The sequence below is a fragment of the Numida meleagris genome, chromosome 21, assembly GCF_002078875.1.
Source record: "Numida meleagris isolate 19003 breed g44 Domestic line chromosome 21, NumMel1.0, whole genome shotgun sequence".
NCBI classification, from domain to species: Eukaryota; Metazoa; Chordata; class Aves; order Galliformes; family Numididae; genus Numida; species Numida meleagris.
This window is the reverse complement of record NC_034429.1, coordinates 2,407,053-2,431,920: the sequence shown is the minus strand read 5'-3', so window position 1 is coordinate 2,431,920 and position 24,868 is coordinate 2,407,053. Positions and strand designations below refer to the sequence as shown.

Sequence of the window (24,868 nt, the reverse complement as noted above, 5' to 3'; positions counted from 1 at the left end):
GGGCACTGCTCTGCAGGAGAAGCCTGAGCTCCCTGAGATCCCTCCTGTCTGGTTGATGCTGCGCAGGACTCTGTGCGTTGCACACCATGAGCACTCTGCTCCTGGTGCTGGAGGATCTCCGAGGAACACCTGCAGCACTGCTATCCATCCACACTCAGCATCCAAAGAACTGAGATTTGCAGCTTTGGGCATTTTCTCCATTAAAATTCTATGAGATTTCTATTACAAGTTTCCAGTAAAATCCCAGGTGAGCTGGGTGCCCCTGGAAGCAGCATGGCCGAGATCCCCCCCCCTCCTGCCTGTCCCAGGGCCCCATCCATTGCTGCTCCCATCTGCACCGGGCTCACACTTTCCCAGCCCCTCGCTGGATGGGGTGGTAGAGAAAGGGCCGTGTTTGTAAAATCCCTCAATAAATTATGTATTTAAGCAAAACCCGCTCAATCTGTGCCTCTTCCCACCTTCTCACCCCCCCTTCCCCTCGCTGCTGGGTGGTCTCTGGGATGCACCCCCCGAGCTCTGGTGCGAGCAGCTGGGCAGCAAATGGGTGTCCCGACCTCCCAGGAGCAATGCACAACTGCAGCCCCCCCAGTGCTCTGCCACGAGGCATAGCCTCACCCCAACCCCGGGAGGCACAGGGGGGGTCTGGAGGCTCAGAGGGCACACAAAGGGCTTCGTGGAACAAAGGGACCCCCAAACGATGCCATGGGAATAAGATATCGCCCTGCTCCAGGAACGGGAAAATGAGGATGATGAAGGAGGTGTTCCCACCCTGATCGCAGATTGTGGGTTGCTCAACAGCAAGCGGGGAAGCACCTGCAGCCTTTGAAGGGAAAAGGAGGGCTGAGTGGATTTTCCGTTTATTTATCCCTCGCAGATAAGGGGAGGGCTGCGCTCTCGCACTGCAGTAACCCCGAGCAGGGCATGGTGCGGGGAGGGCGGGGGGCTGGGGCCGAGCCGCTCCCCCGTCGGACCCCCTGCCCCGACTCCACATCCCCAATCCACATCGCGGCGGCGGGGAAACAAAGCGCGTCTGTGTCCCCGCTCCGTCATTAGAGGGTCATTTGCGGGAGCTGTTAAGCGCTGGGAGAGGGCGGCCGTGCTGCTAACCCCCGGCGGGGGGCAGACACCCGGGGTCTGGGCTCTGCGCTCTGCCTGGAATGGGCCCCACATTTTTTCTCCCTTCCTTTGCATTCTAGGAATGTGCTCTTAAGTACTGTTGCACCGAGAGGGCCAGCATCTCCCTCCCTGGTCTGCCAGCTCCCTGCCCTCTGCCCCTCGCAGCCCCTCGCTGTCCCCAGACCCTCTCCAGGAGCCGTATCTCCCAGATCTCGCCCCCTCCATCACCTCTGTCTGAGAGCAGCCGCGGGTTCAAAAGTTATCGTGGGCAGACGGCCCCGTGAGAGCGGGTGGGAAAACACAGGCTGGGATTGAGGCTGGGGGGGACATCAAAGCTGCGCAGTGGCAGGTATCAGTGCTGGGGATGGGGACGGATCCTGCGAGCTGCTCGGCCCAATACACATCGGCTGCAGGACAGACTCAGGACAGCCAAGCTGTAGGGGGGGCCGCAGCCTTTGCTGCTGCTTGCTGTGGGGTCCTGCACTCCTGGGGGCACGGCCAGGCTGCATTTATGGGGACGCAACACCAACCCTAACCCAACCCCAACCCTTCAGCACCCCAGCAGGGGCAGCACATGGCAGGGATGGGTGGGGGGACGCAGGAGCCCAATGGCTCCAACCCCACCTTGGCCCTCCCATGGGCACTGCCCTCTGCGTGGCACCATCTCCTGCCCCACATTTTGTACCCGGGCGCTGCTCGCTGCCCGTGAGCTGCTCTGCAGAGCCCAAGGGTGCACGCGCCCAAGGAGGCGATGATAAGCACAGTTTATTTTGGACGCACGGGGAAAGAAAGAGTGAGAGCAAACAGATGGAAGGGCTTATCAAAGGCACAGGGCAATATTTGCTCAGTGGGTTGATTAAGGCACTATTCAGGTCGGGCAGGCAGCATTAGTCCCATGACTGGGACGCGGAACAGGACGGAGGCTCTCCGCTCTGCCTTGCTGCAGACAAAAGGGGCAGGGAGAGAAAATGCAGTGAGAAAAGCAACACTTGTCCCCTTGTACCTCCCTGGAGCATCCCAGCTGTGCCATGCAGCCACCCACAGCCACTTCACCTCCCGCTGTGTGCGCAGCAGTGCCGACACAGCTTGCCTGTCCCCGCTCCCAGTGCAAAGCGGTGGGTGAGGAGCAAACGCTGACACAGAAGGGGCCTTCCTGCGAGCACCAAGCTGCTCTCTGCACGGCTCGGGGCTCTAGGCATGCAGGAGGTGAACCCAGGAAGCCTGGCTGAAGGACGTGGCACTGCAAAGGGATGCTGAGGATCCCATGCCACCACCAACCTCCTGCAGCTGCGTGGTGCAGCACTAAGGGCACTGATGTGCCCATGGCCCCAGGGCCCCTGCTCTGCTGATCCCGCAGGAATCCCGACCTGCACAGACCCCGCTTCACACCTGGCCAGGTGCTCCTCCCTCTGCCCCAAATCACTGAGGTGGGCAGCGAGGGCTTTGATGCTCCCCCAGATCTACATATGCACGCAGACACAGATGCATAGCTATCTCAGGCATGGACAAAATACTTAGCACCTAAATACGCGCTGCACACTGCGACCCCCTGAGCATGGGGGAAGGTAACAGGATTTAGAGGAATTACTTGCAATAGCTGTCACTTGTTCAAAAACAAAAAAAACCCTCAAAGCTGCTTTTGTCTCGACACAAAAACCCAACACCCCAATGCTCCTGCTGCTGGGGAAGCAGCAGCTCAGAAAGTCGGTTTCTACCAGTTTTAGCAGAACAGAGCCTGTTTTGTGGCCCCATCCTGGGTCGCAGCACTGCTCCTCTGCTGAAATCCCACCCAAGACAGGGGCTCGGGGCTGCCCTTGCTGCTCGCTGTGTTGCACGGTCACAGCAGCAGGCAGCACCCGAAGGGATGAGCGCGTGGCAGGGCTCTGCCCATCCCTGTGCTTCACAGATAACTAAAGAACATCTGCTCCGGGTGGTGCAACTCAGGATAGGAAGAAGAGGGGAAAAAAAAAAAGAGTCCCTCTTTCTACCAAGCCTGATCTCAACGGTTACACCAGTACAACTATCTTAATTGTGAAGTCATGCTTGGGATGAATGACAAACGTTTTGCTTAGGGCACAGCAGGAAAGCAAACTTCAGCACTGAATGCACGCACTTCACTACTGCAAACATCATCCCATGAGCCCGTCACAGCTTCTCGGTCTGCCTCGGAGTAACCAGATCACACAAATTAACACCGCTGGGGTGAGGTCTCACCCAAACGAACCTCCTGCTATCTGCCCCAGAAAGCACAGCAGGGGCTGCTCAGGTTCTGCAGAAAGCAGGTTAACTCTGAGCACACGTGAACCTGCAGCCGCTGCCGGCAATTCAGCAGTGCCAGTTCTCTGAAGATATTAATTTAGCTGGAATGAGGAGTCAGCCCCAGCTGCAGGGCACAGCACACAGCGATAGCAGCTGCTCACAGCAAAACCCAGCGCTTGGTGTGGGGCTGCAAGACTGATAGTGACACTGGAAGGCAGCGAGTTTGAATGCGTTCCCATTAGGGCTTCAAAAAACACTTAATCTTATCTTAAGAAATGCAAGTTTTATCTCCATCAATTGCTTTGACTGTTTCTTCTGTTACTCATTATTAAAGGCTTGCATATCATAATGCCACAATTGAGCTTAATTAGCGGATATTTAAGCATTATCGGCTAAGACTGATTTAAAGAGACACTCATTGTCTTTTAGGAAGTCCCAAGTTCAGGCCATGTCCTAATACGCTTTCTTTTCCTTTGAAACACCTCCCCAGCCATTAGCACCATCTCCAAAGCAATAAAACAGCAGCATGTTAGGGACTACTGCATAATTCACATTCGTTAGACTGCACTGAGACCAGAAATGTAAATGTCTTTTTTGGGAGAGCCAAAGTAAGGTGACTCTTAGCTAAAATGCCCTCCCTCAAAATCAAACAAACTTAGTTCCAACCTCCCAGTTAAACTCACAAATCTGAATTCCTTCCCACTACGTTACAAGGAGAGGGATACATAAAGACACGAGTTTCAGTGTGAATCATGAAGAAACCCTAGGAAATGTGACAGTTAAGCACTCACTTGCATGCTGGAGATGAGCAGCTTTGGAAGGGCAGGAGCTGGAGGCTCTGTACACAGCAGAGCAGTCAGGAACTCTGTGCACTGCTCAGCTGCAGGTGGCTCCTACTGAACTCAATGAGACACTTCCACCTGTGGCCTGATTGAGCCCTGCCCTTTGGAGAGGATGATTAGGAGAAAAACTCAGGGATACCTGCACCACGACCTGGCAAAAGAATTATGTGAAAGCACGTAACGGACAGTTTTTGATCACTATTTCTGAAGGCAGACTCGGAGCACACAGATTTCCTTGCAGTGATCAGGTGTTACAAATGGTACACACACAGCTGTTTTCAAAGGGGGCTCAATGCATGTGTCTTTGAGGGAAACCCAAAAGCACAGTGCTGATCTCAAGCCTGCGTGCAAAACCACCCCACCAGCTCTGCAGCAGGCTGGTAGTTCCCTTAAGCTGGAAGGAATGAAGGCCAGAAACAACATTTATTGCATCAATCTGCATACCAGGAGAGTCAAAATGATTTATTTCTCCCTTATATTGCATTTCTGTAGCTTTTACAGTATTAAAATGATTAACAAAAGCATAAAACTGGAAACAAAAACAATCACTGAGACTGTCTCCCCTGGCACCCCGCGGCCCATCATCAGCAGGGACTGCACTGTGTATTCACACCCACATGGAGAGGCTGAGATTCAGTCCTTGTAACAGGATAGACTCTGTTCTCAGGAGGGAATAAACTGCCTTTCCCAGGAAACAGGAAGGCACTCAAGGCATGGGCTGCTTTAAGCCTGGCTGGTGGGAATCCTCAAACAAGGTCCTGATTCTTCACTGGAGAAGCACTCTCAGGGCACGTGCTTTAGATGTCCATGTCAAACTGCTCTTCTTCACCTGCTGAGAAAGAGCCAACATGGATGAGTCCTACAAGCTTCAAATTAAAACCCAAACATTGTACTGAAGAAACATTCAGGTGTACCCAAGAAATGTATTTGTTTGGACTTAAGGTCTGCATTCAGGAAGCAAGTCTGGCATCAAGAACAGCCTGTGCAAGCAGAATGCAGGCTCTCTTCTCAGAGCAAATCTTATGCAGACAGCCAGGAGCAGAAGAAATGCCCTTTACATAACTTCTACACCTGGATTTCCTTATAAAATAGAGTAATGTTGTTAACAATCTCAGACCTCTGTTGACAAAAACAGACAAGTGTACGTTTTACAGCTGAGTTATCTGTATAGCTATCACCCCCAGCTCATGCAATTTGATAGGATGCCAAGGTGAACAGCAGTACTCTATTCCTGACAACAGAACTTCTCTGGGGAAAAAAAAAGCACAGGCAAGCAGGCATACAGCATGCAGCCAGCATTTCAGTTTGCCAGAGAGTCCAGGGAGCCACTAAAGGTCACCAGTGTGTAAAAAAACCATTAAGCAATACTGACCCTGCAAAGATTTTGCTTAGAGTAAGCAGGGGAAGGCAGCTAGCGAGTGTTCAGACCTTTATTTTTAGGGATAGGACTATCAATCACACTTGGTAGGTTCAGGTTGCTTCAAGAAGCAATCTCAACTCTTTAAAACCGTTCAATAACAGTAGTTGCTCTTTTTGCTCCTCCAATAATTTTAGATGTGTTCACGTGCACAAAGTGGTCGACGAACTCTGTTCTGCTCTGGACTAACTTCTACCCTGCAATCTCGTGCACAACTGTAAGCTTCTGCAGTTGTGAACTCATCAGTGTTATCCATGGTTTATAGGGATCTCCTGGCTCCACGTGTGTGAGCTTCTGTAGTTCTAGGAAACAGCAACACACTCACTTGTCCTCGTGTACCCACCTACATTCGCTTTCTCATCATAGTTCTGGACATGGTTGTTCTCAACCTTCAGCTCCTCCACAATTGGGCTGGTAACACCTGGAATGTCCGGAAGGTCGGAAGGTGGTGTTTTGGCAACCGGAGAATTACGGCACTCCATCAAGAACTTACGATCATAAATAATCCTGGTTCCTGGAAGGAGAAGGCAACACGGTCAGATTTTAGCATTCTGATGTATGAAAGACATCTGTGTCATCTTCCAGGCACCAGCTAACGCTGCCAGCCTGCAGCACAGAGAGAACATGGGACTCCAAAACTCAGACCAATGTCGCATGCAATGGACCTTACGTTAAGTAGAAGGGTCCAGAGCACAGGAAAACCTACGGAGAACAGAGTAAATGGTTAACCAGAGGACACCCTACTCCCCCTGCCTGAAGCAGAGCAGTGCAACTCCAGCAGACTACAGCAAGGCTCAGAGGGAGCTGCAGAGCTAGGACTCCGTGTCGTTTTCTAGGAATACCACCAGGACGAACAGCACATTCCTAGCAAAGGAACTGGTGCTGGAAGAAGCTCAAAACCACACACAGAAAACGGATTCCTCCAAACAGACCGCAGCCCTCACCCAGGAATTACTGACAAACATCTTTTTTCCCCTAGAAGGCGTGCTGCAAACCGCCCTTCTGGGCTGCTGCTCTACCTCCCTCCCAGCACAAGGGAAAAGCAACTTCTTGAGTACAGCCTGAAAACCTTTAGCTACAAGTACACAAATGCAGGAAAACAAACTTCAATAACATCTGCCCAGGAACATGAAACTCACTCTGTTTTGAAGCACTGTTAAAAAAAAAAAAACCCAAAACAACAGTGTATGAAGTTCCAAGGACATTCTGCTAATGAGTTCCCAAAACAATGGAAACCACTTTCCAATAAAATATTTTGAATTTGAGCTGTTCTGCTTGAGGAAGGAGGGGAACTAATCCAATTCAGAACTGCAGCGTGGCAGCTGGCCTGGATTCGATAAGGACAACTGTTAGCCTGCACGCTAAGTGTTAAATTACAGGGAGGTTGCGAGAGCAAGGACAGCAGTTCCTAGAACTGCAGCTCCCGTACCAAGTATCAGGAGCACAGTCCATAACGGGCAGACACAGCTCTCCCTCCCACTTTGCATTCATCTGCTGGTTCACGTGCCCAGCGCTCCTGCAAGCTGACACCCTGCAGCAAGCTGAGGCAGACAGGCAGCAGCGGCTGTCAGCGGGGCACAGGCTTCCAAACGGGGCTTGGAGGCACGGAGCAGCCAGAGCAGCTCTGCTGCAGCTTGCAGGTTGTTCAGGCACACGTGGGCTCGGGGAAAGACAACGTGTGCCCTCAGCAAAGGGCGCGGCGCCAAGGCAGGCATGAAGGGAATACCAAAGAACAGGCTGCGCCGAAAGGTCACACGTCACCTCTTGCACGCTCCTCGATCCCTTACACTGTTTTTTCAACCTCTGCTACCCACAGTCAGGAAAACCAGGTTTTTCCTGTGCTATCAGGGACTCTCCTCAGGCCACCACCCCTTTGCCGACCCTGCAGAATCACTGGAGCACTAGCACCGAGCCCTCCTTCCACCCCTCAGCCAAGTGCTGCCTGCAGGCAGAGGGGGCTTCAGAGATCAGTTATTATCCGAAAATCAGGCCGAGGTTTGGCACGGCAAACAATCTGCTTCTTTCTTCTGACTTCAGCAACTGCTTTGCAGGAAATCCCAGGCTTCTCTCTGCAGTGGTTCAAGCTGGCTCACCCCCAGCACCTTCAGTGAACCGTAGTCCTTTAACACGGGCAGTTTGCTGTGAGAGGCATTGACAACCATTCTTAGGACTCCTCTCCCTCAGGACCCGGGCACAGGTCTTGCACTGTCACAGGAGCACCCAGGGCTTTGCCAGGCGTGCACACCCTCACAGCAAACAGCTCTGTGCTTTCCTTGCACGCTCTGGACATTCATTAACTCTGTAGCACAGACAAACAAGCGATAACCCTGGAGGGCTCGTTATGCTGCACTGCAGCCTTATTATCCATCTCCATTCAGCTACTCGGAGCATGCCTGAGCAGCATTCTGTTTCTCCTCTCTTCCATGACATAATTACTGTGAGTGCTATTTAAGTGCTTCAGCTATTTGCTGCTTTCATCGAAGGGAGAACGTGGCAGAAATAACACAAGCCCTTCAGTTCCCCAACCCAAAACACACGAGTGCGTCAGCGGGGCCGACTTCCCCTTTCTCTCTGCGTTTTACCCCCACGGAACGTTCTATGCTGTAAAGAGAGTGCACGCCTGAACGGCGCACAGAACACAATGCACTGCCTCCCATCGCCTTGTTCTCTTGGCACAGCTTCAAGAACGGTTTCATCATTCCCGCTCCTCACATCAATCTTTTCAGCAGCAGCGGGGGTGATTTTATAAGAGGTGGAAAGAGCGGAGAACACGAGCCCGAGCCCTGGGAGCGCGAGGGGGGGGGCGGCCCCGAGAACCCCGCACGGCCCCGCTGGGCCACGAGGACCCCTGCAAAAGAGGAACCCCCCCCCGATAAAACCCCACGCCACGGCCCCACCGCAGAGTCCCGCCCCACGCCGGACCCCTCAGCGCGAGCCCAGGCCCCAGCCCGGGCCCAGGCGCTCACCGCCCGGCGTGGTCCCGAAGACGGTGCCCCCCGGCGTGGTGCTGTAGTCGCCGGGCGGCAGCGGGGCGCCGTCGGGAAGGGCCAGGCGCTTCCCGGGGCCCGGGATGTCGCGGCTCGGCGTCTGTCCCTGGCAGCAGCGGCCCGACATGGCGCCGGGACGCGGGCTGCTGCTGCTGCGGCCGCCCCGCCGCCTGCCCGCCGCTTCCGGTGTAAGCCCCGCCCCTTCCGCCGCGCGGGGCGACGGGAAACAGAAAGGGGCGGGGCTTATCTCATGGGCGGGGATTACGGTGTCGGGGCGTGACCCAATGAGAGGCGTGGTCCAGGGAGGAGGCGTGACCCAATGAGAGGCGTGGTCCAGGGGGGGGCGTGGTCCAAGAGGGGGCGTGGCCTAGGGAGAGGCGTGGCGCTTCGGGGGCACGCTGTTGCCGGTGCCCCGTGCCGGTCTCAAACGGTTCTGCAGAACGCAGAGCCAGTGCAGTGTTCCAGAATCACTGCGCTGCCAGTGCTCCCAGTGACCCCCAGTGCTATCAGTGCTTCCAGTAACCCCCCAGTGCTCCCGGTGCACTCAATAACTCCCCACTGCTCCCAGTGGTCCCAGTTCTCCCAGTAACTCCCAGTTCTCCCAGTGCCTCCTGCCTACCCCAGGGTCCCTGCATGTGGCGGTGCCCAACCCTTCTCCTTGCTGTCTGCTGGATCAATCACCGTGCACTGGGCAGGAAAACACCACGTCCGGCGGTGCTGGGTGACATCAGCCGTGACCCCTGACCCAGCAAGGCGCCCAGGCACTGCTTAATGAGGCCTGAGGTCGTTTCCTCCTCCTGCTCACAGAGAATAGACCATTATGGGGTCAAGGATCTGCACGGAGGTCGGCTGCTGGGGCACATCCTGGCTGGGGTGGAGCTGGGGGCCATGGTCCCTGTGCTGTCTGGGCATTGTCCCCTGGCGCCCGGCATCCCATGGGATCTCGGGTCAGGAGGGACAGGGCTGTGGGGTGCTGGGAACCCCCAGCCCCAGTAAGGGGACAGGGCACTGCCCTGGGCTGGCAACAGCATCCTTCCCGTGTGTGCTGATAACATCTCTGCAAGGATGGAGCTGGCACCAAACAGCCCCAGGAATGCACAGTCCTAACAATGGCCCTTCCTCCTCATCCATCCCTGCCACTCATTTCCCACTTGGACTGAAGATAAAAAGCAGAGAGAAGGAGGAGAAGGCACCTGGACCAGGGCAGGGAGCAGCCATCCCAGTGGGCTGTGGGCAATACATCAGTGGTAGTTCCACTGGGAATATGGCACTTACATTGGGAGCATCAGCTCATGCTCACAGCACCCACTGATGACAATGTGTTCATCTCTGGGGCATTTTATCTTTTCAAAAAGAGCTGGAAAGCCTTTATCATCCTCATGTGATAGAAAGTTATCACCTTATTGCCTTCTAAATCGGGAACAGAAATGCACTTGTAGGTGTTTGTCCCTTCTGTCCTCACCCCAGCGACTGCTGCTTTGGCCACTGGTGGGAATCACTGCCTGTGGAACAGGGATGGGGTTCTATGAAAACCTTTCTCCTCTGGCAGGCTCCCGCTGGAGGCAGCTCCCTGCTATGGCTTGTGGAGAACACGCCCTGTGGGTCATGAAATATTGGGTATTTCTTCATGGGTGCCCCGTGGCACCCACCCATCACCAAGGGGAAGGCAGCTGGGGGTGTCCCTGTGCCGAGGCATTTCCACCCCATCCGTGTTTACATTCCTCTCCGATTGCCGACGCAGATAACGCCAAACCCACATCCACTTTGCCTGCCCAAGGGCTGTTTGTGCAGATCAAAGTTGCCCCTGGTAAACAAACCCATCCTGCCTGTGGGAAGTGCCTCCGCCCTGCGAGGGAGGAACCCTGGGGATGGCATGTGCAGGGGGTGCTCAGCACCCCTAAATGAACCCTGGGTGCTGCTTGGCTTGTGCTCTGCAGAGGAACTGGGCATGGCAGGGGAGTCCTTGCAGGATGGCATGGGGCGGGCAGATGTTTTGGTGTTTTCAGGAGTCGTGTGCCATGCTCACAGCTGCTTGGCACAAACAGTGGGGTTCAGCCACACATCAGGTGCTGGAGCATCCCCACAGCCCCACTGCCAGCTCCTGCCCAGTGCTCGGGCCCAGCAGCACAGCCCTCAGGAATGAACCTTCTCCCCAATTGCAGTGCATTTCTGAGAAGTCTCCCAGAACCAGGAGGAGCACGGGGTGAAAAATAGCCGTGATGACATGGGAGCGCTGAGCCTGATGTGGCTGCCTCTGCTGTTGTTTCTCTGTTCTTTACATGGAGCAAACACAGCAGGGGTAGGCATGGGCATGTTGCAGGGTTGCGGTAGATGAGGGTAAAGATGGGAACAGGGGTGGCACAGATGGTACCTGGGGCTGTGCTGGGGTTTTGGACACCCGAAGGCAGCAGGATCCATCCCCAGCCTGGAGACATTGCCTGGTGTCACACTGCTGTCACCCGAAGGATCCTTGCCCCCTCTGTCTGCAAACCCAGCTGCTTTCAGATGTTATTTTTGTTGCTGACTTTTTTTTATTTTTACAGAAGTTTCCACTTTTTTTTTTTTTTTTTTTTGTGTGTGAAATTGGTGCCACTGTTGCTGCAAATTTGTCCCTTCTTCCCCTCTGCTTCTGTTTTTCTTTAGCAATAGCTGCTGGAAAACCAGTCAGCAAGAGCGAGGGAGAAGCGTTTGCGAACACGTCTGCAAAGCCTTGGCGCAGCACACGAAGGCGAGCAAATTCCTTCAGCCCAGGGGATGGAAATGCCCTGGAAGCTTTGCCATGAACTCCGTGTCTCATACCTGACCCCACCCCACCTGCAGCGTCCGCCCGCCCCATAGGGATGGGATGGGAAGGGCAGGAGCACACCGTGCCTCCCCTGAAGATTCGGTATGTTTGGAGCATGCCTTGGCCAACTTGACTCTAAAAATGGCAGCTCGCACGGAAGCCAAAAGAACATCCCATTTTTATTAGTTTTTATTGTTTGGTGCAGAGAATGCTTCACTTCCTGCAGCTGCCTGAGCCCACCCGACAGCCCTCGGGGAGGAGAGTTTATAGAGAGCTCAGAGTTTATGCAGCGCTTCCTCCGGCCTTCCCGGGACAGGCAGTACCCAGGGGTTAACGCTCCCTCGCAGCCTGTTTATGTGCTGACAAGGAAACGCGCTGACAGATCATCCCAAACAACTTCAAAGCGAGATTTGGGAATCCGATATGGAAACTATTCCCGATTCTCAGCACGGCGAGCCCCAGACTAATTACCACTGCAAACATTAAAGGCAGAGCAGGACCATTGCCAGCAGCCATGGCATCACTCGGCCCCTTGCCCACCCTGGGGCTCCATCCCAATGCTTCACCATAGGGTTTGGGTTAAACCCACGCTCCTCGAGCAGCTCCTGCCCCAGCAGCACGACCAGGTGGCCCTGGGACACACTGCGCTTTGCAATGCAGCCCTGGCTCCAGCACCCCTCTGGCACCGTCCCTTACTGGTGCAAAGCTGAACTGGGTGCAGCTCTGCCTCCGCCCTGCACAGGGCTCTGCTTTTTCCTGTCCTGATGAGGGAGGGGAGCTGGCAGCACCCGACCCGTGTCCTGGCCCAGGGTGGCAGTGGTGATGCCGCTGTGGCTGGCACTGCTTTTTATCACTTGTTCTGTAACAGCAAGCATGCAGACAGTGTGCTGGGGAGAGCAAGAGTTCCCAGCTATAAAAAGCTTTTGTTTTATCCTGATGTGGCATCAGCCTGACTCAGGCTTGGCAGGATTCAGTGTGCTGCTTTTAATGACGCTGGGAGGAGAAGCTGGCATGTGCCCATCGCTCCTGCGCTCCCTTCTGTCCTGCCTGCCTGCCCAGTGCCTTCGAGCCAGGGTGCAGCCAGCTCTGTGGAGCTCATGGGTGCCATTACAAATTGAACACGAGGGGTGGAGGATTAAAGCTGCTTAATGCAGAGGTGGCAGCTCACGGGAGTGCTCCTCCCTGCCTGCACAGTGCCAGGCACTGGGTTATCTGCTGTATGTCTTGGACAGCGCTGGGTACAGGGGATTAATAGGACCTGAGCGCTCCCTATGATCCTGGCATGCATCGCTAGGGCTTGCTGTGTGCATGCTGCCTGCTTGGTATGGGGAAAGCTACAGGACAGGGGTTCGCTGGCTCTACATCCCCTTAGGCAGCAGGGCCAGCGTGCCCAGACTGTCAGGATCAGGTGAGGATTCCTCCCCCCAAACACACCCATGGAGGCAGAGCACAGAGCTGCACTGCTCTGCCCGTTCCCACTGCCATTCCGCTCTCTCCAAGAAGGGATCTTCTCTAATCCATCCTGTCTCTCTCTGTAGAGATATATTTTTAAAGCACCCGTTGTTTATGCTGTAGCAACAGCCAAGGGAGCTGCTCTCATCTGTGGCATAAACATATTTTCCCAGAGTTTTCCAAACAGCCACTTGACCCCATGGGTCCCCAAGGCTGGCGGGGCTCCCGCTGCTCAGCTGCGCTGCTGGCTGTGCAGGTGGCACACAGCAGAGACAGCGGAGGGGACACATCCCGTGGTGGCTGCTGGGCCTGGAGGGGGACAGCAAGAAACAAAAGGAGCAGGAGGAGAAAGCAAGAGAGAACCTTGCAGGAGCCCTGCTTTGCAGGAGGTATTTCCAGCCCCTCTGCCAGAGGGTTCCTGCTCACTGCAAGGAGCCAGATGCTGTGCTGGGATGTGCTGGTGGAGCAGCCATCTGGGGTTCAGCTCTTCCAGCTGCAGAAGTGGGATGAAGGTACAGAGCCACGCTACTTCTCCTGCATTAATAAAACAAAGGAGACTCTCCCTTCCTCTTCCCAGGAAAGTGCTCTTGCTGGGAACGAGGGCTCCCAATGAGCCCTGGGAGCAGGAGGAAGGACCTCACAGAGATGTCCTCCAGGACATGCCAATGGCAGGTGGTCAGAGTGTGCCGTGAACATGCAGTAAAACACCCAAATGCCTTCATTTCCTGTGATCCATTGCCATTCCCACAGCACTTCTTTATTCTTTCAGACACAATCACTGTGGGTCCATGTGCCAGCAGGCTCTGGGGTTACATGTGCAATCACATTAAGAAGATTGTGGCTCTCCCCATGCACATTTTGCTCATGCCATGTGTCATTTGAGCACAGTGTCACTTCACACTGGAAATAGGAAGCCCAGGGCTCGGCCTGTGCCAGCAATTAGTGCCAGAACTGGAGCTGAAGGGGTTGGTTGCATCAAGCTCTCATCCATCAGCTTTGAAGAACCCAAACAGTCTTGTAAAGATCAGGCTTGTAAAAAGCGGGCTCTGTTTTGCTAGCTCATGAATGGGAAGAAATGCCAACTGGATAATTTTTTACACATTTTCTTTCCTTCTTTGTCAACATTCCCCCATTTGGCCGAAACTTCAAAATGCCATATTTGGAGAGCGCCTGTCTTAGAAGTTCCAGTATTTGTATAAATAGCTGACAGTGAAAAAATTGCCCGCCCTGGAGTCTGCCCAGGGGCCTTTGGAAGGAGCCGCACTGGAAACAGTGATGGGCTCTGGGGCAGGGATGGGGGCAGCACGGTGTCCCAAAGCTCCCTGGGCCTCCTGGAGGATGGAGTCTGGGGATCCCAAACCGACCAGCACTGACCCAAACATGGGGGGGGAGCAGTGCATGGCTACACAGGCTGGGGAGAGGGTTCAGGCATTAAATGTGGGGGTGAAAGAGCGGCTGATGGGTGATATCCTTGGGGTGAGGCTGTCATTTTGCCATCCCTGTGCTGATGGCGGTTGGTGCCTTCACTGTGTACCCTGGAATGTGAGGAGCACAGAGAGGAGCAAGGAGCAAAGGGCTGGGGTGCAGGGCAGGGTGCTGGGGTGCACAGAGGGGGATGCACAGAAAGGAATCAGGAGCCGTGTGCATGGAGAACGACGGCGGGTGGGGTGAAGGGCGCACGGTGGGGTCGGGCTGCGCAGTGCCGGGGGTGTCCGGCCCGGGGGGCGGCGGGGAGGCGGTGCTCCCGCTCTGCTTTCATTGATCTCCGCAGAGGGGCAGCCCGGGGCCGCCCCGTGCCTTTAAAGGCTCCTCCTCCGAGCTGCGGCCGCGGACGAGTCCGGCGTCGGTGCAGCCTCGACGGGGGCGGACGCCCCGAGCCCCGCTCCGTCCCCGGCAGCCGTGGAGCGCACGGGGGGCACCGGGGTGCGCGGAGCGGGACCGCCCCGCCCTTCCGAAGCGATGACCCCGCTTCCCGCAGGCAACGGCACCGTCTGGGGGGCGGCCGCCCCCGGCACCGTCCCCAATTGCAGCTGGGCCGCCATCCTGAGCCGGCAGTGGGCGGTGGGAGCCGCGCTGAGCATCACCATCCTGGTCATCGTGGCCGGCAACCTGCTGGTGATCGTGGCCATCGCCAAGACGCCACGGCTGCAGACCATGACCAACGTCTTTGTCACCTCGCTGGCCTGCGCAGACCTCATCATGGGCTTGCTGGTGGTGCCGCCGGGGGCCACCATCCTGCTGAGCGGCCACTGGCCCTACGGCACGGTGGTGTGCGAGCTGTGGACCTCGCTGGACGTGCTGTGTGTGACGGCGAGCATCGAGACGCTGTGCGCCATCGCCGTGGATCGCTACCTGGCCATCACGGCACCGCTGCAGTACGAGGCGCTGGTGACCAAGGGCAGAGCATGGGCTGTGGTGGGCATGGTGTGGGCCATCTCCGCCTTCATCTCCTTCCTGCCCATCATGAACCACTGGTGGCGGGATGGGGCGGACGAGCAGGCGGTGCGCTGCTACGATGACCCACGCTGCTGTGACTTTGTCACCAACATGACCTACGCCATCGTCTCCTCCACCATCTCCTTCTACGTGCCGCTGCTCGTCATGATCTTTGTCTATGTCCGTGTCTTTGCCGTGGCCACGCGCCACGTCCAGCTCATCGGCAAGGACAAGGTGAGGTTTCTGCAGGAGACCCCCAGCCCCAGTTCCAGGGGCGGGCGGCGGCGGCGGCCCTCCCGCCTGTTGGCCATCAAGGAGCACAAAGCGCTCAAGACCCTGGGCATCATCATGGGCACCTTCACGCTCTGCTGGCTGCCCTTCTTCGTGGCCAACATCGTCAAGGTGTTCTGCCGGCCGCTGGTGCCCGACCAGCTGTTCCTCTTCCTCAACTGGTTGGGCTATGTCAACTCGGCCTTCAACCCCATCATCTACTGCCGCAGCCCTGACTTCAGGAGCGCTTTCCGCAAGCTGCTGTGCTGCCCGCGCCGCGCCGACCGCCGGCTGCACGCCGTCCCACAGGACCCGCAGCACTGCCCCTGTGCCTTCAGCCCCCATGGGGGGCCCATGGAGGACAGCAAGGCAGCAGCCCCCGAGCGGCTGGGGGAGGACAGTGAAGTGCATGGGAGCGGCAGGAGAGAGGAGAGTGCCTCATCCCGTGGTGGTGGCCACCAGCAGCGGCCCCTGGGCGAGTGCTGGTTGCAGGGCACGCAGACCACGCTGTGCGAGCAGCTGGATGAGTGAGTACTGTGTGCATGCTCGGGGTGCAGGGTGCCATTCTGGGGGGCTGCTGGTGATGGGGCTGTGGTCTGATGAACGCAGAGCTGGTGAACAGGGGGTCCTGCTGGGCTGGGGTACAGAATGGGAGCTACTGCCCAATGCCTTTGGGGTTCCCTAAGCCCCTCTGCCAGGCTACAGAGCTGAGGTTCTCAGTGCCCCCTCAGCCCCATTCCACTTTGTCCCCTCCTGGGGGTGTCCCAGCCGCCAGCATGGGGTTCATTTCCCTGGGTAATAAAATGCTACTGGGACACCAGGAGTGTGTTCCAGCCTGTGGGATTTCCTTCCTTCTCCCCTCACTCCCAAAGACTTCAGGGAGCCCCTGTGCAGTAGGGCAGGTGGGGAAGGGGGGCCTGGCTGCCGATCTTGGCTCTGGGTATCACTTTGTCACTTTGAAGGAGTGTGTGGTGAGAAAGGATGAATCCATCCTGTGATGATGTGCTGTTATGGGGAGGGTGCAGGCTCTTCACGCTCTGTGCTCTCTCGTTCAAGGTTCACCAGCAGAGAGATGCCGGCGGGTCCCTCGGTCTGACTGGGAGCGGAGCAGAGTGGGGAGCACTGTAAGTGCGCGTTCCTCTCTGGGAGCGGTGCCACAGGAGACCCCGGTGTGTGGCTGCAGCAGGGCCACCCCTGTCCCTGCAGCAGTCCCCTCTGACCAGCTTGGCTGTCCCCTTCCCCGGGGGAGCTCAGCCCTTGGCTGGGTCACAGCCATGCGCCCGTGTTGGGCACGTGAGCTGACTCAGGCATCTGCTGACACGTTTCTGTGCTGCCCAGGGTGCTTAACCCCCTTCGGAGCAGCTTGCTCTGCTGTGCTTGCATGCTGCTGCTGTGGCCAGGACCCCCCTTTGCACTCTCCCCTTCCAGGGGCTCAGCTCCTAGGGTGGTTGTTTTGCATCCGCAGTGCTGTGCGTGGTGCCGGGGGGATGCACACCATCAGCTCCTGCTGTCTTCTTGCAGGGCCTGAGGTTGGGATGGGGACGCTGCGTGGGGAAGGAAGAGCAGCACTGAGGATGACAGCGCTGGAAGGACCCTTTGGTGCACGCACCCACTGGGAGAGGAAAGGGGCTCTTCTGGTGCCAGAGAGAGAAAGGCAGCAGCAAAAAGATTCCGAGCCCCTCACGATGAGGTTCTGTGCAGCAGCACAGCCTCTGGGGATGGGGACACACTGCCTCTCCAGAGGGATTGGCACTGGGACGTGGTGGCCAGCAACTCTGCTCACCTGCAGGACCCCATCTTCCCGGCTTGTGTGGGCAAAAGGAAGAAGGGTCTTCTGCGGGCACGAGACCGCTCCACGATCTGCACTGGGTCCTGCCCCAGGTGCCGCAGTGAGCTCCTGGGGCCGGGTGCGATGCTGGGAGCCACAGCCGTACCCTCAGCAAGGGGAAAGCACGGGCGAGAGGGGAGCGAGGGAGAAAGAATGCTGCGGGAGAGGGTTTCCCCAGAGCCCTGCACGCTGCTGTGGAGATGCTCTGCTCTTGCACTGAAGCCTCCGTGCGCTTTCGGAACAGCGGGAGGAGGCAGCAGCCCCGCGCCGCCGCACAGGAGCTCCACGCACACCACGGAGCACGGTGGCACGGAGGACGCTGTGCACACACGGGCGTTTGTGACCACGCCACCCCGCCTTGCTGGGACTTCGGGGCTGATATCGGTTGTAAATGTGTCACGGTGACTGTAATGCTTCTGTGTGAAATAAACCTTGGGAACCACTCGGCGGTGCCTTGAGCTCTGCGGCGAGCAGAGGGGTGGGCGGCTTTCACCTGCATCAGCGCCTTGCCCTTCCCTTTAACACCCGTCCCCATAGCGCCTGGGGGTCCTGGGGGGCTGGGGTCCCTCCCGAGGACTGAGCACAGCCTCTGCGCTGCTCGCAGCCACGGGGAGGCTTTGTGCCCCCTCCCGGGGGTTTGCCGGCCCAGCAAACAGCCACCCCACCCCACTCACACTTGGGATCGGGCTGCGGGGACCGAGCGCAGCCACCGCGTTCCCTCCGGAGCCCCAGTGCCACCTCCCGGCGCTGCGGGGAACTCGTAACGTGCAATAGGAGTAAAGAGGAAAGCAAATCTGTCGGGGCGGTCCCGCAGCTCCGAGCCAGCTTTGGGACTGAGCTGCCGCCTGCAGCCGCCCCGAGCGCTGTGCACAAGAGCTCCGGCCGTGCACCGACAGCACCTGGGAGCCGCTGCCTGTCCTCCCCAGCACCTGCGCTGCATTTCCGAATCACGCTGCTGCGGGGCTCCCTCTGCAATTTATTCGCAGCTCAAAGGGTGCTCGCGTTCAGTGCTCAGTGCTTTCCCTGGCCAGGTGGGGGCTGCAGGGTGGTGCGTGGGGCTGGGGTTGGTTTCTTCTATGACCTTAGTGCTGGAGGTACCCCCACGTTGGGATGTGCTGCTGATTTTAATGCTGACACTGTGGTTTTATTCCTCACTTAGCGATGCTATCCCAGCCAAGGATAGCACTACTTGCTACCTCCTTCATCTCCACCACTTGCAGAAAGCAAACTCTGCTGATGGGAGCTGCCTGCATGCTGCTGCCCTGGCTCTGGACTTTGGGAACCTGCTCTAAGCACTCCTAAGTCACTTTTCTTCCCCATGTTATGATTACATAGCAGCTAAAGGCTGCTTTCTCTGGTGCTCGTTCCGTAGGAGCTGGTTCCTGGTGCTGTGCAGGATGAACAGCTCTTCCCCTGCTCTCAGGTCACTGTCGGAGGACAGGACGGCTGCTGTGCTATGGGGTGAGCAGCAGCTCCCAGTGCACTGCTGGGGGGCAATCAGGGATGCTTTCCCCTGAAATTTGCATGGGAAGCAACTGGTGCATGCAGGGACCAGGCTGTGTGTCCACAGGCTGTGAGCTGGGTGGGGGCAGCCGGAGCTGTGTGGTGAAGGAGGACGATGACTTCCTAGAGCACCTGGTCCTGCTGAGGACGGTAAGCTGTGGGGCTTGCTGGTGTCACTGTGCTGCCCTGCCATGGAGGCTCTGCCCTGCCATGGGGGCTCTGACCAACCCACAGATCTCCCTGGGGGCCGACGCCAGGGATGAGTTGCACGTGGTGGCTGTGGAGTCCAAGAACACCTATGGAGACCACAAGCCGGTGCCCATCGCGTCCCTGCGTGTCTCAGTGCTCCCCATGGTAAGCGCAGGGGGGCAAGGGGATGATTCACCCTGGGTAATCTGTGGGCTTTTTCCAGTTCTGCAATTGTCCAGACTATGCCTGCAAAGATTTCTGTGCTGCAGAGCATCCCCTGTCCTGTGGCTATCATGGGGGATGACTGGGGCCAAGTGGGTCTGAGGGTGCTCTGAGCTTTGGACCTTTGCAGATCAGCCTCAAAGGTCTGGAGTTTGTCCCTCCTGTCACCTTCATGCTGCAATGTGGAGCTGGGCCGGTCTATCTCAGCGGGCAGCACGTTACCTGTGAGTCCTGGCTGGGTGGCAGCAGGGCTGGTCCCACGGTGGCTTTGTGGTGACCTCTGCCCTGGGGATGGGGAGCCCTGCTCTGCAGGGAGCACCTGCACCGGGGCACTGGGCCTGACCCTCCTGCTCCCCATAGTGGAAGATAACTCCAGGTACGAAGCCCACGAGGAAGAGCTGTCGGATGCGGATGGAGGTGATGAGGATGATGCCAGAGCAGCATAGGATGGAGAACAGCTGCAGCTCTGCATGGGATGGATCCTTGCACAGTGACATGATGGGCTTTGGATGGGCAGTGGGCTCTGCTTTGGATACATCCTTCTCTCCATCTCAGAAAATCTTGTTCTGAGTGTGCTGCTGCTCGGATGCTGTGGGTTGTGCTGCTGAACTGTGGATCTCAGAGCATCCCAGAGAGCACTACCACCCCTTCCCTGCACTGGCACCTCCTGGATGGTCTCAAAATGAGTGTATTGTGTCCCCCCGTGAAGCCCTTTTGACAATCAGTCTGCAAGCTTCCTTCGTAATGGTGGTTTTGTTCCAGTAGGAATTACTCTGACAGTTGTTTGGATAAACAGAGCAAAGTTGCATTGCAGCCTTCACAGCAGCCCAGGGAAATGCAGCCAAAGTCTGCTCAGAACAAGCAGCCATTGAAATAATCAAATTAAAGCTCCTAATTAAGGAAAATTGCCCAAATCAGTTATTAGCATGATAGCAGCTGGCTGGGAATTTCTCTGCAGCTGAATGAGGATTGGAGCTGGGTTCTGGGGTGGTGGCACACTGGGTTTGCAGCAATGGGCTGGGTTTGCAAAGCTGCCCACTGGGATGTGCTTTTTATGGCCTCGTCTCATCCCTGTGTGCTGCTCCTAATTCCTCAGGCAGGAATGAAACATGTTGTTAATTGCTGAATGCCACGATCCAACAGCTGCATTAAGGCATCTTGCTGGGTGCAGATTGAGCCATCTAAAGAAATCCAGGAAGAAAAGGAGCACAAAGCATTTCAAGGTCGGTGCCACCGAACTGGCACAGTGGCCTTTCCAAAGCCCTGTGCATGCCCATGGAGAACCAGCAGCTGATGTGTGCTGCCTGTACTGCAGTCTGCAGCCTCCCCACATTGCTGTGGGAGCCCCAGGGAGGGCTGCCCCTGGCTGTGGTCCTGCAGCAGTGCTACACCCACCACAGTGCTGCCCCATTCAGCTTCCCTGCTCTGGGTTTTAATTCCCCTGCCCAGTGTGAGGGCCATCCTCGCTGCTCTAAAAAGTCAAATAAAAGGTGAAAATGTAAAGGGCATGCAGAGGGTGATGCAGCACCTTGCCTTGCCATGGCACCCTGCAAGGAGCAGCTCTCTGTGGCATGGGAGTGTGGGGACAGAACTGTCACCCTGCATGAACCATGAGCCACAAACTGGACCTGGCTGCCACAGCAGTGTGGTCCCTGCGTGGCTGCAGCTGTGTCCTGCAGCAGGATGGCTGTGCTTGGCGATGCCTTCACCCCTCCTATGGCCGCATCCTGCACGGCAGCAGCACGCAGAGGGCTTTGGCATAACCATGGCAACTGCCAGGTAACTAATAGATGGCACTCAGTGCCATGGGAACCAAAGAGGAGCAAGAAAGGTGCTGGGCTGCACACCTCCCTGGTGCCCCAGTGTGAGAGGTGCACGCAGGGTCCTGGTCCCATCTGTGTTGCTGTGAGGGTGGCACTGGGCACAGGTGAAGGTTGGGGCTGGCACCAAGAGGAGCCCTGAGTAGTTCAGTCAATACACAGCACAGATGTCCAAAAATCTGTGGAGTGGGTTTTGCTTCACTAAGTAGGGCTCAAGAGCGAAACAACAGCTGATACAGACAGGGGGAAGTGATCAGAGTTGGGAGCTCTGAGTGGAGAAAGAGTGGGAGGCGATGTATGGAAATAGCTCAGGAAATTAAAGTTTGCCTGCGGCGTGGTTTGAGATGATTCAGTGGTGGGAGGGGAGGGGGGAGCAGGGCTGTGCTCTTCCATGGGCAGAGCCAGCTCCCGTGAGTTCCCTCCTTGCCCCCTGCTCCTCTCTCTCCCTTTGCAGCTGATTGAAGGGAAGTCTGGCGTGGCTTTGGGCAGGACCGCGGGGACAGCTCGGTGCAGCCGCTCGGATCGCAGCAGTGGAGCGATGCAGCCCGGCTGCTGCCAGCCCTGACATTTGGAGCTCCTGGCTAATCTGGTTACGGGGACGGATGAGCAGAGTGCAGGCGCGCGGGGCCGTAACTGTGCAAAAGTAGCAGAGCATCCTTATTCGTTTACCCATTAACGTCCTTTGTGATTTCCAGAAGCATTAGGAGCTCCTTTCTGGCGGAGCTGCGCTTCCCTCCTGCACACAGGCAGTGCCACCGGAGCGCTCCGTGTTCTGCTGCTGAGCTCGGGCTGAGGTGAGTGCATCCCTCCCGGCTTGGGGCCGGAGCTCCTCTTTCTCTTTTCTCTTCCCTCTCTGGAGCTGCTCCACTTTGTGCTGCCTTCCCTGGGGGGCTGCTTGCTGGCATCGCCTCCCTTCTGACCCCAGCGCACCGTTCCCTTGCCAGCAGGCTGCAGCAGGGAACACCCAGGCTCAGGACATGCCCATCAGAGCCACCTGAGCTGTTGGGTTTTGGGGTCCTGGGACATCCCACAGCTGCCCCAAAAAGGCCATGGAGCCCGGCAGCGACGGTGCCAATGCCAGCACCTATGGGCTGGTCCTGCAGAGCCGCCCCAACGGCAGCACTCAGTTCACTGGGGTGCAGCTCATCCAGTCCTTCAAGCCCCTCATCATCCCCTGCTATGCCCTGGTGGTCCTGGTCGGCATCTTCGGCAACTACCTGCTGCTCTACGTCATCTGCAAGAGCAAGAAGATGCACAACGTCACCAACTTCTTCATTGGGAACCTGGCCTTCTCGGACATGCTGATGTGTGCCACCTGCGTGCCCTTCACCCTGGCGTACGCCTTCAACCCGCAGGGATGGATCTTTGGGAAGTTCCTGTGCTACTTTGTGTTCCTGATGCAGCCCATGACGGTCTACGTCTCGGTGTTCACACTCACGGCCATCGCAGTTGACAGGTAAGGGGACATGGGGGTGGCATGGGGTCCCCACCACGGGCAGCATGGGGCTGTCCCCCCGGGCTGATGCTGCTCGGTGGTGCGGCTCAGGGTGCTGAGTGCTGGGCACAGAGCTGGAAAAGGAAAATCCCAGGGCTTCTGCTGCACAGGTGATGGTCTCTGGTGATGCCTGTGGTTTAGAAATGTGCAAATTTGCCCCCAAATAAAAGTTCTATGGAGCAGAAACAGGACACTGTGCTGTCCCAGCAGCCTCACTGTGCCCAGCTCGATGGTGGTGGCACTGCTGTGACTGTGCCAAGGGAGGTGACTCCTAGGACCAAAATGTTCCCATGCCACCAGCTCCATCATAAGCACAGCAGGGATGGGCTCCTCGCCCTGATGGTCAATGAGTGCTTCAGCACAGCCCTGCTGCCTCCACCTCAGAGCAGAGAATTTTTCCTCCCAGGTTTTCATCCTTTGCTGCTCCGATTTGCATCAAAATTACATTGTGTTCTGTCACCTGGATGGAGAGTGCTTGTGCTTTCTGAAATGGACACGGGCAGGTCCTGATGCCGGGGGTGTGGGGGGGATTGTATAAAAACTGTGTTTCCATAGATACATGGCCTCATCAGAGAAGCTGCATGAGCCGGGCAGAGCCCAAACCACCACTACTGGGGGAGAGAGCCCTAGAGCAAATGGGGAAGGCAGAACCAGGGGAGGATGAGGTGGAATAGCTGAGAAAACTGTGGAGCTGAGCTTCCATGCTGGTGGGTTGAGGTATCACTTGGGAGTGCTTGCACTGTTCTTTTACTTTTCATCAAAGCTGCTTTTTGGGGGTGAAAACAGAAACTGGAGCTCTTCCCACTACAGAGGCATCCATGAAATTATAGTCCTCACCATGAATCATGGCTGTGCTTCATCTTGCGTGGTTTCATTCCAAACCCTCCAGCTGTGGCACACCCCAGCTGGAGCTCTGCTGCACTCCCAGCCCATGCCCAGCTCTGGGGCAGCAGGCGCTGCAGTGGGGCTGAGCCCTGCCCCCAGGCAAGAGGGTTCAGTCTCTCCATCACTGGGGCACAGCTGCTACGCAGGGCAGAGCAGGAAGGAGCCAGGTGAAATCCCAGCACTGCCATGAAGACGAGCTGAGGGCTTGCTTGCTGCAAGCCCTTGGGCATGCCAGTAGGGAGAGGGGTTGGAAACGTGCCCTAACCCTCCAGCCCCACACTTCAAGGGGTGACGGGGTGCTCTCCCCCGCAGGTACTACGCCACCGTGCACCCCCTGAAGAAGCGCCTCTCGCTCACCAGCTGCATCTACGTGGTGGGAGCCATCTGGCTGCTGTCCTGCACGCTGGTGGCCCCCGCGGTGGCCCACACGTACCACGTGGAGTTCCAGCAGCAGGGCTTCGCCATCTGCGAGGAGTTCTGGATGGAGCAGGAGGAGCAGCGCCTGGCCTACGCCTACGGCACGCTGATCGTCACCTACATCCTGCCCCTCTCCGCCGTCTCCCTGTCCTACCTCTGCATCTCGGTGAAGCTGCGCAACCGCGTGGTGCCCGGGCACCCCACGCAGAGCCAGGCTGAGTCAGACCGCTTGAGGAAGAGGAAGATCTTCCGCCTCATCGTGCTGGTGGTGGCCGCCTTCGGGGTGTGCTGGCTGCCCATCCACGTCTTCAACATCATCCGCGACATCGACATCGACCTCATCGACAAGCACTACTTCCTGCTCATCCAGCTGATGTGCCACTGGTTCGCCATGAGCTCCGCCTGCTGCAACCCCTTCCTCTACGCGTGGCTGCACGACCGTTTCCGCGGGGAGCTGCGCAAGATGTTCTCCTGCGAGCCCCGCATCCTCCCGGCCAGCCACTGTGCTGCTGCTGTGCTCTGAGCCCGGCACCGGCGCTGGGGTGCCCTTGTCCTGAATGAATGAAATAAGCCCACGGGAGAGCCAGGAGGCGTTGGGATGGAGCGACGTTTAGGGCCGTAGTTCGCTGCCTGTCGGGTTAATTTAATAGCATGACTTTCATTAAATCCATGATTGGGTGCTGGGAATGGAATTTCTCATGAGATGGTCACAGCGGGCGTTTCCCAGCAGGATGGCAGTGCACAGAGCTGTGCTCAGGGTCATGGAATGGTGGGCTCACCGAACTGCAGGGCTGTTTGAGCTGGAAGGGATGATTAAAGGCCATCTGGTCCAGCTCCCCTGCCATGAATAGGGAAGCCCACAGCTCTGTCAGATGCTCAGAACCCCATCCCGCCTGACCTTGAATGGTGCCAGGTCGCACCTCTCTGAATGACCTGTGCCAGTGC

General features: G+C 57.0%; 4 protein-coding genes across 9 annotated transcripts; 3 read left to right on the top strand and 1 right to left on the bottom strand.

Moving 5' to 3' along the window:
* Positions 4,640 to 8,831, bottom strand: EIF4EBP1 (eukaryotic translation initiation factor 4E binding protein 1). 2 transcript variants are annotated; one of them, XM_021374783.1, is made up of 3 exons: positions 8,601 to 8,831; positions 5,978 to 6,148; positions 4,640 to 5,049 (listed from the first exon to the last, which is right to left on the bottom strand). In XM_021374783.1, the coding sequence occupies exons 1-3, from the start codon at positions 8,746 to 8,748 to the stop codon at positions 5,015 to 5,017; spliced, it is 354 nt and encodes a 117-aa protein (XP_021230458.1). In that variant the 5' UTR covers positions 8,749 to 8,831; the 3' UTR covers positions 4,640 to 5,014. The 2 variants fall into 2 exon arrangements, with proteins under 2 accessions (XP_021230458.1, XP_021230459.1); XM_021374784.1 differs by having other exon boundaries at positions 4,640 to 5,046; positions 8,601 to 8,830.
* ADRB3 (adrenoceptor beta 3) lies at positions 14,727 to 16,689 on the top strand. The gene is made up of 2 exons (XM_021374766.1): positions 14,727 to 16,091; positions 16,621 to 16,689. Exons 1-2 carry the CDS (start codon positions 14,818 to 14,820, stop codon positions 16,658 to 16,660), a joined length of 1,314 nt encoding a protein of 437 aa, XP_021230441.1. The 5' UTR covers positions 14,727 to 14,817; the 3' UTR covers positions 16,661 to 16,689.
* Positions 18,342 to 19,874, top strand: LOC110387061 (nucleoplasmin-like). Its single transcript, XM_021374782.1, has 6 exons — positions 18,342 to 18,423; positions 18,765 to 18,853; positions 18,963 to 19,045; positions 19,130 to 19,249; positions 19,437 to 19,530; positions 19,667 to 19,874. The coding sequence occupies exons 2-6, from the start codon at positions 18,790 to 18,792 to the stop codon at positions 19,750 to 19,752; spliced, it is 447 nt and encodes a 148-aa protein (XP_021230457.1). The 5' UTR covers positions 18,342 to 18,423; positions 18,765 to 18,789; the 3' UTR covers positions 19,753 to 19,874.
* LOC110387056 (prolactin-releasing peptide receptor-like) lies at positions 21,109 to 24,868 on the top strand. Of its 5 annotated transcripts, none has more exons than XM_021374774.1 (4): positions 21,109 to 21,177; positions 21,581 to 21,920; positions 22,074 to 22,582; positions 23,819 to 24,446. In XM_021374774.1, the coding sequence occupies exons 3-4, from the start codon at positions 22,176 to 22,178 to the stop codon at positions 24,444 to 24,446; spliced, it is 1,035 nt and encodes a 344-aa protein (XP_021230449.1). In that variant the 5' UTR covers positions 21,109 to 21,177; positions 21,581 to 21,920; positions 22,074 to 22,175. The 5 variants fall into 5 exon arrangements, with proteins under 5 accessions (XP_021230449.1, XP_021230451.1, XP_021230450.1 ...); XM_021374776.1 differs by having other exon boundaries at positions 21,113 to 21,177; positions 21,822 to 21,920; XM_021374775.1 differs by having other exon boundaries at positions 21,144 to 21,233; positions 23,819 to 24,868.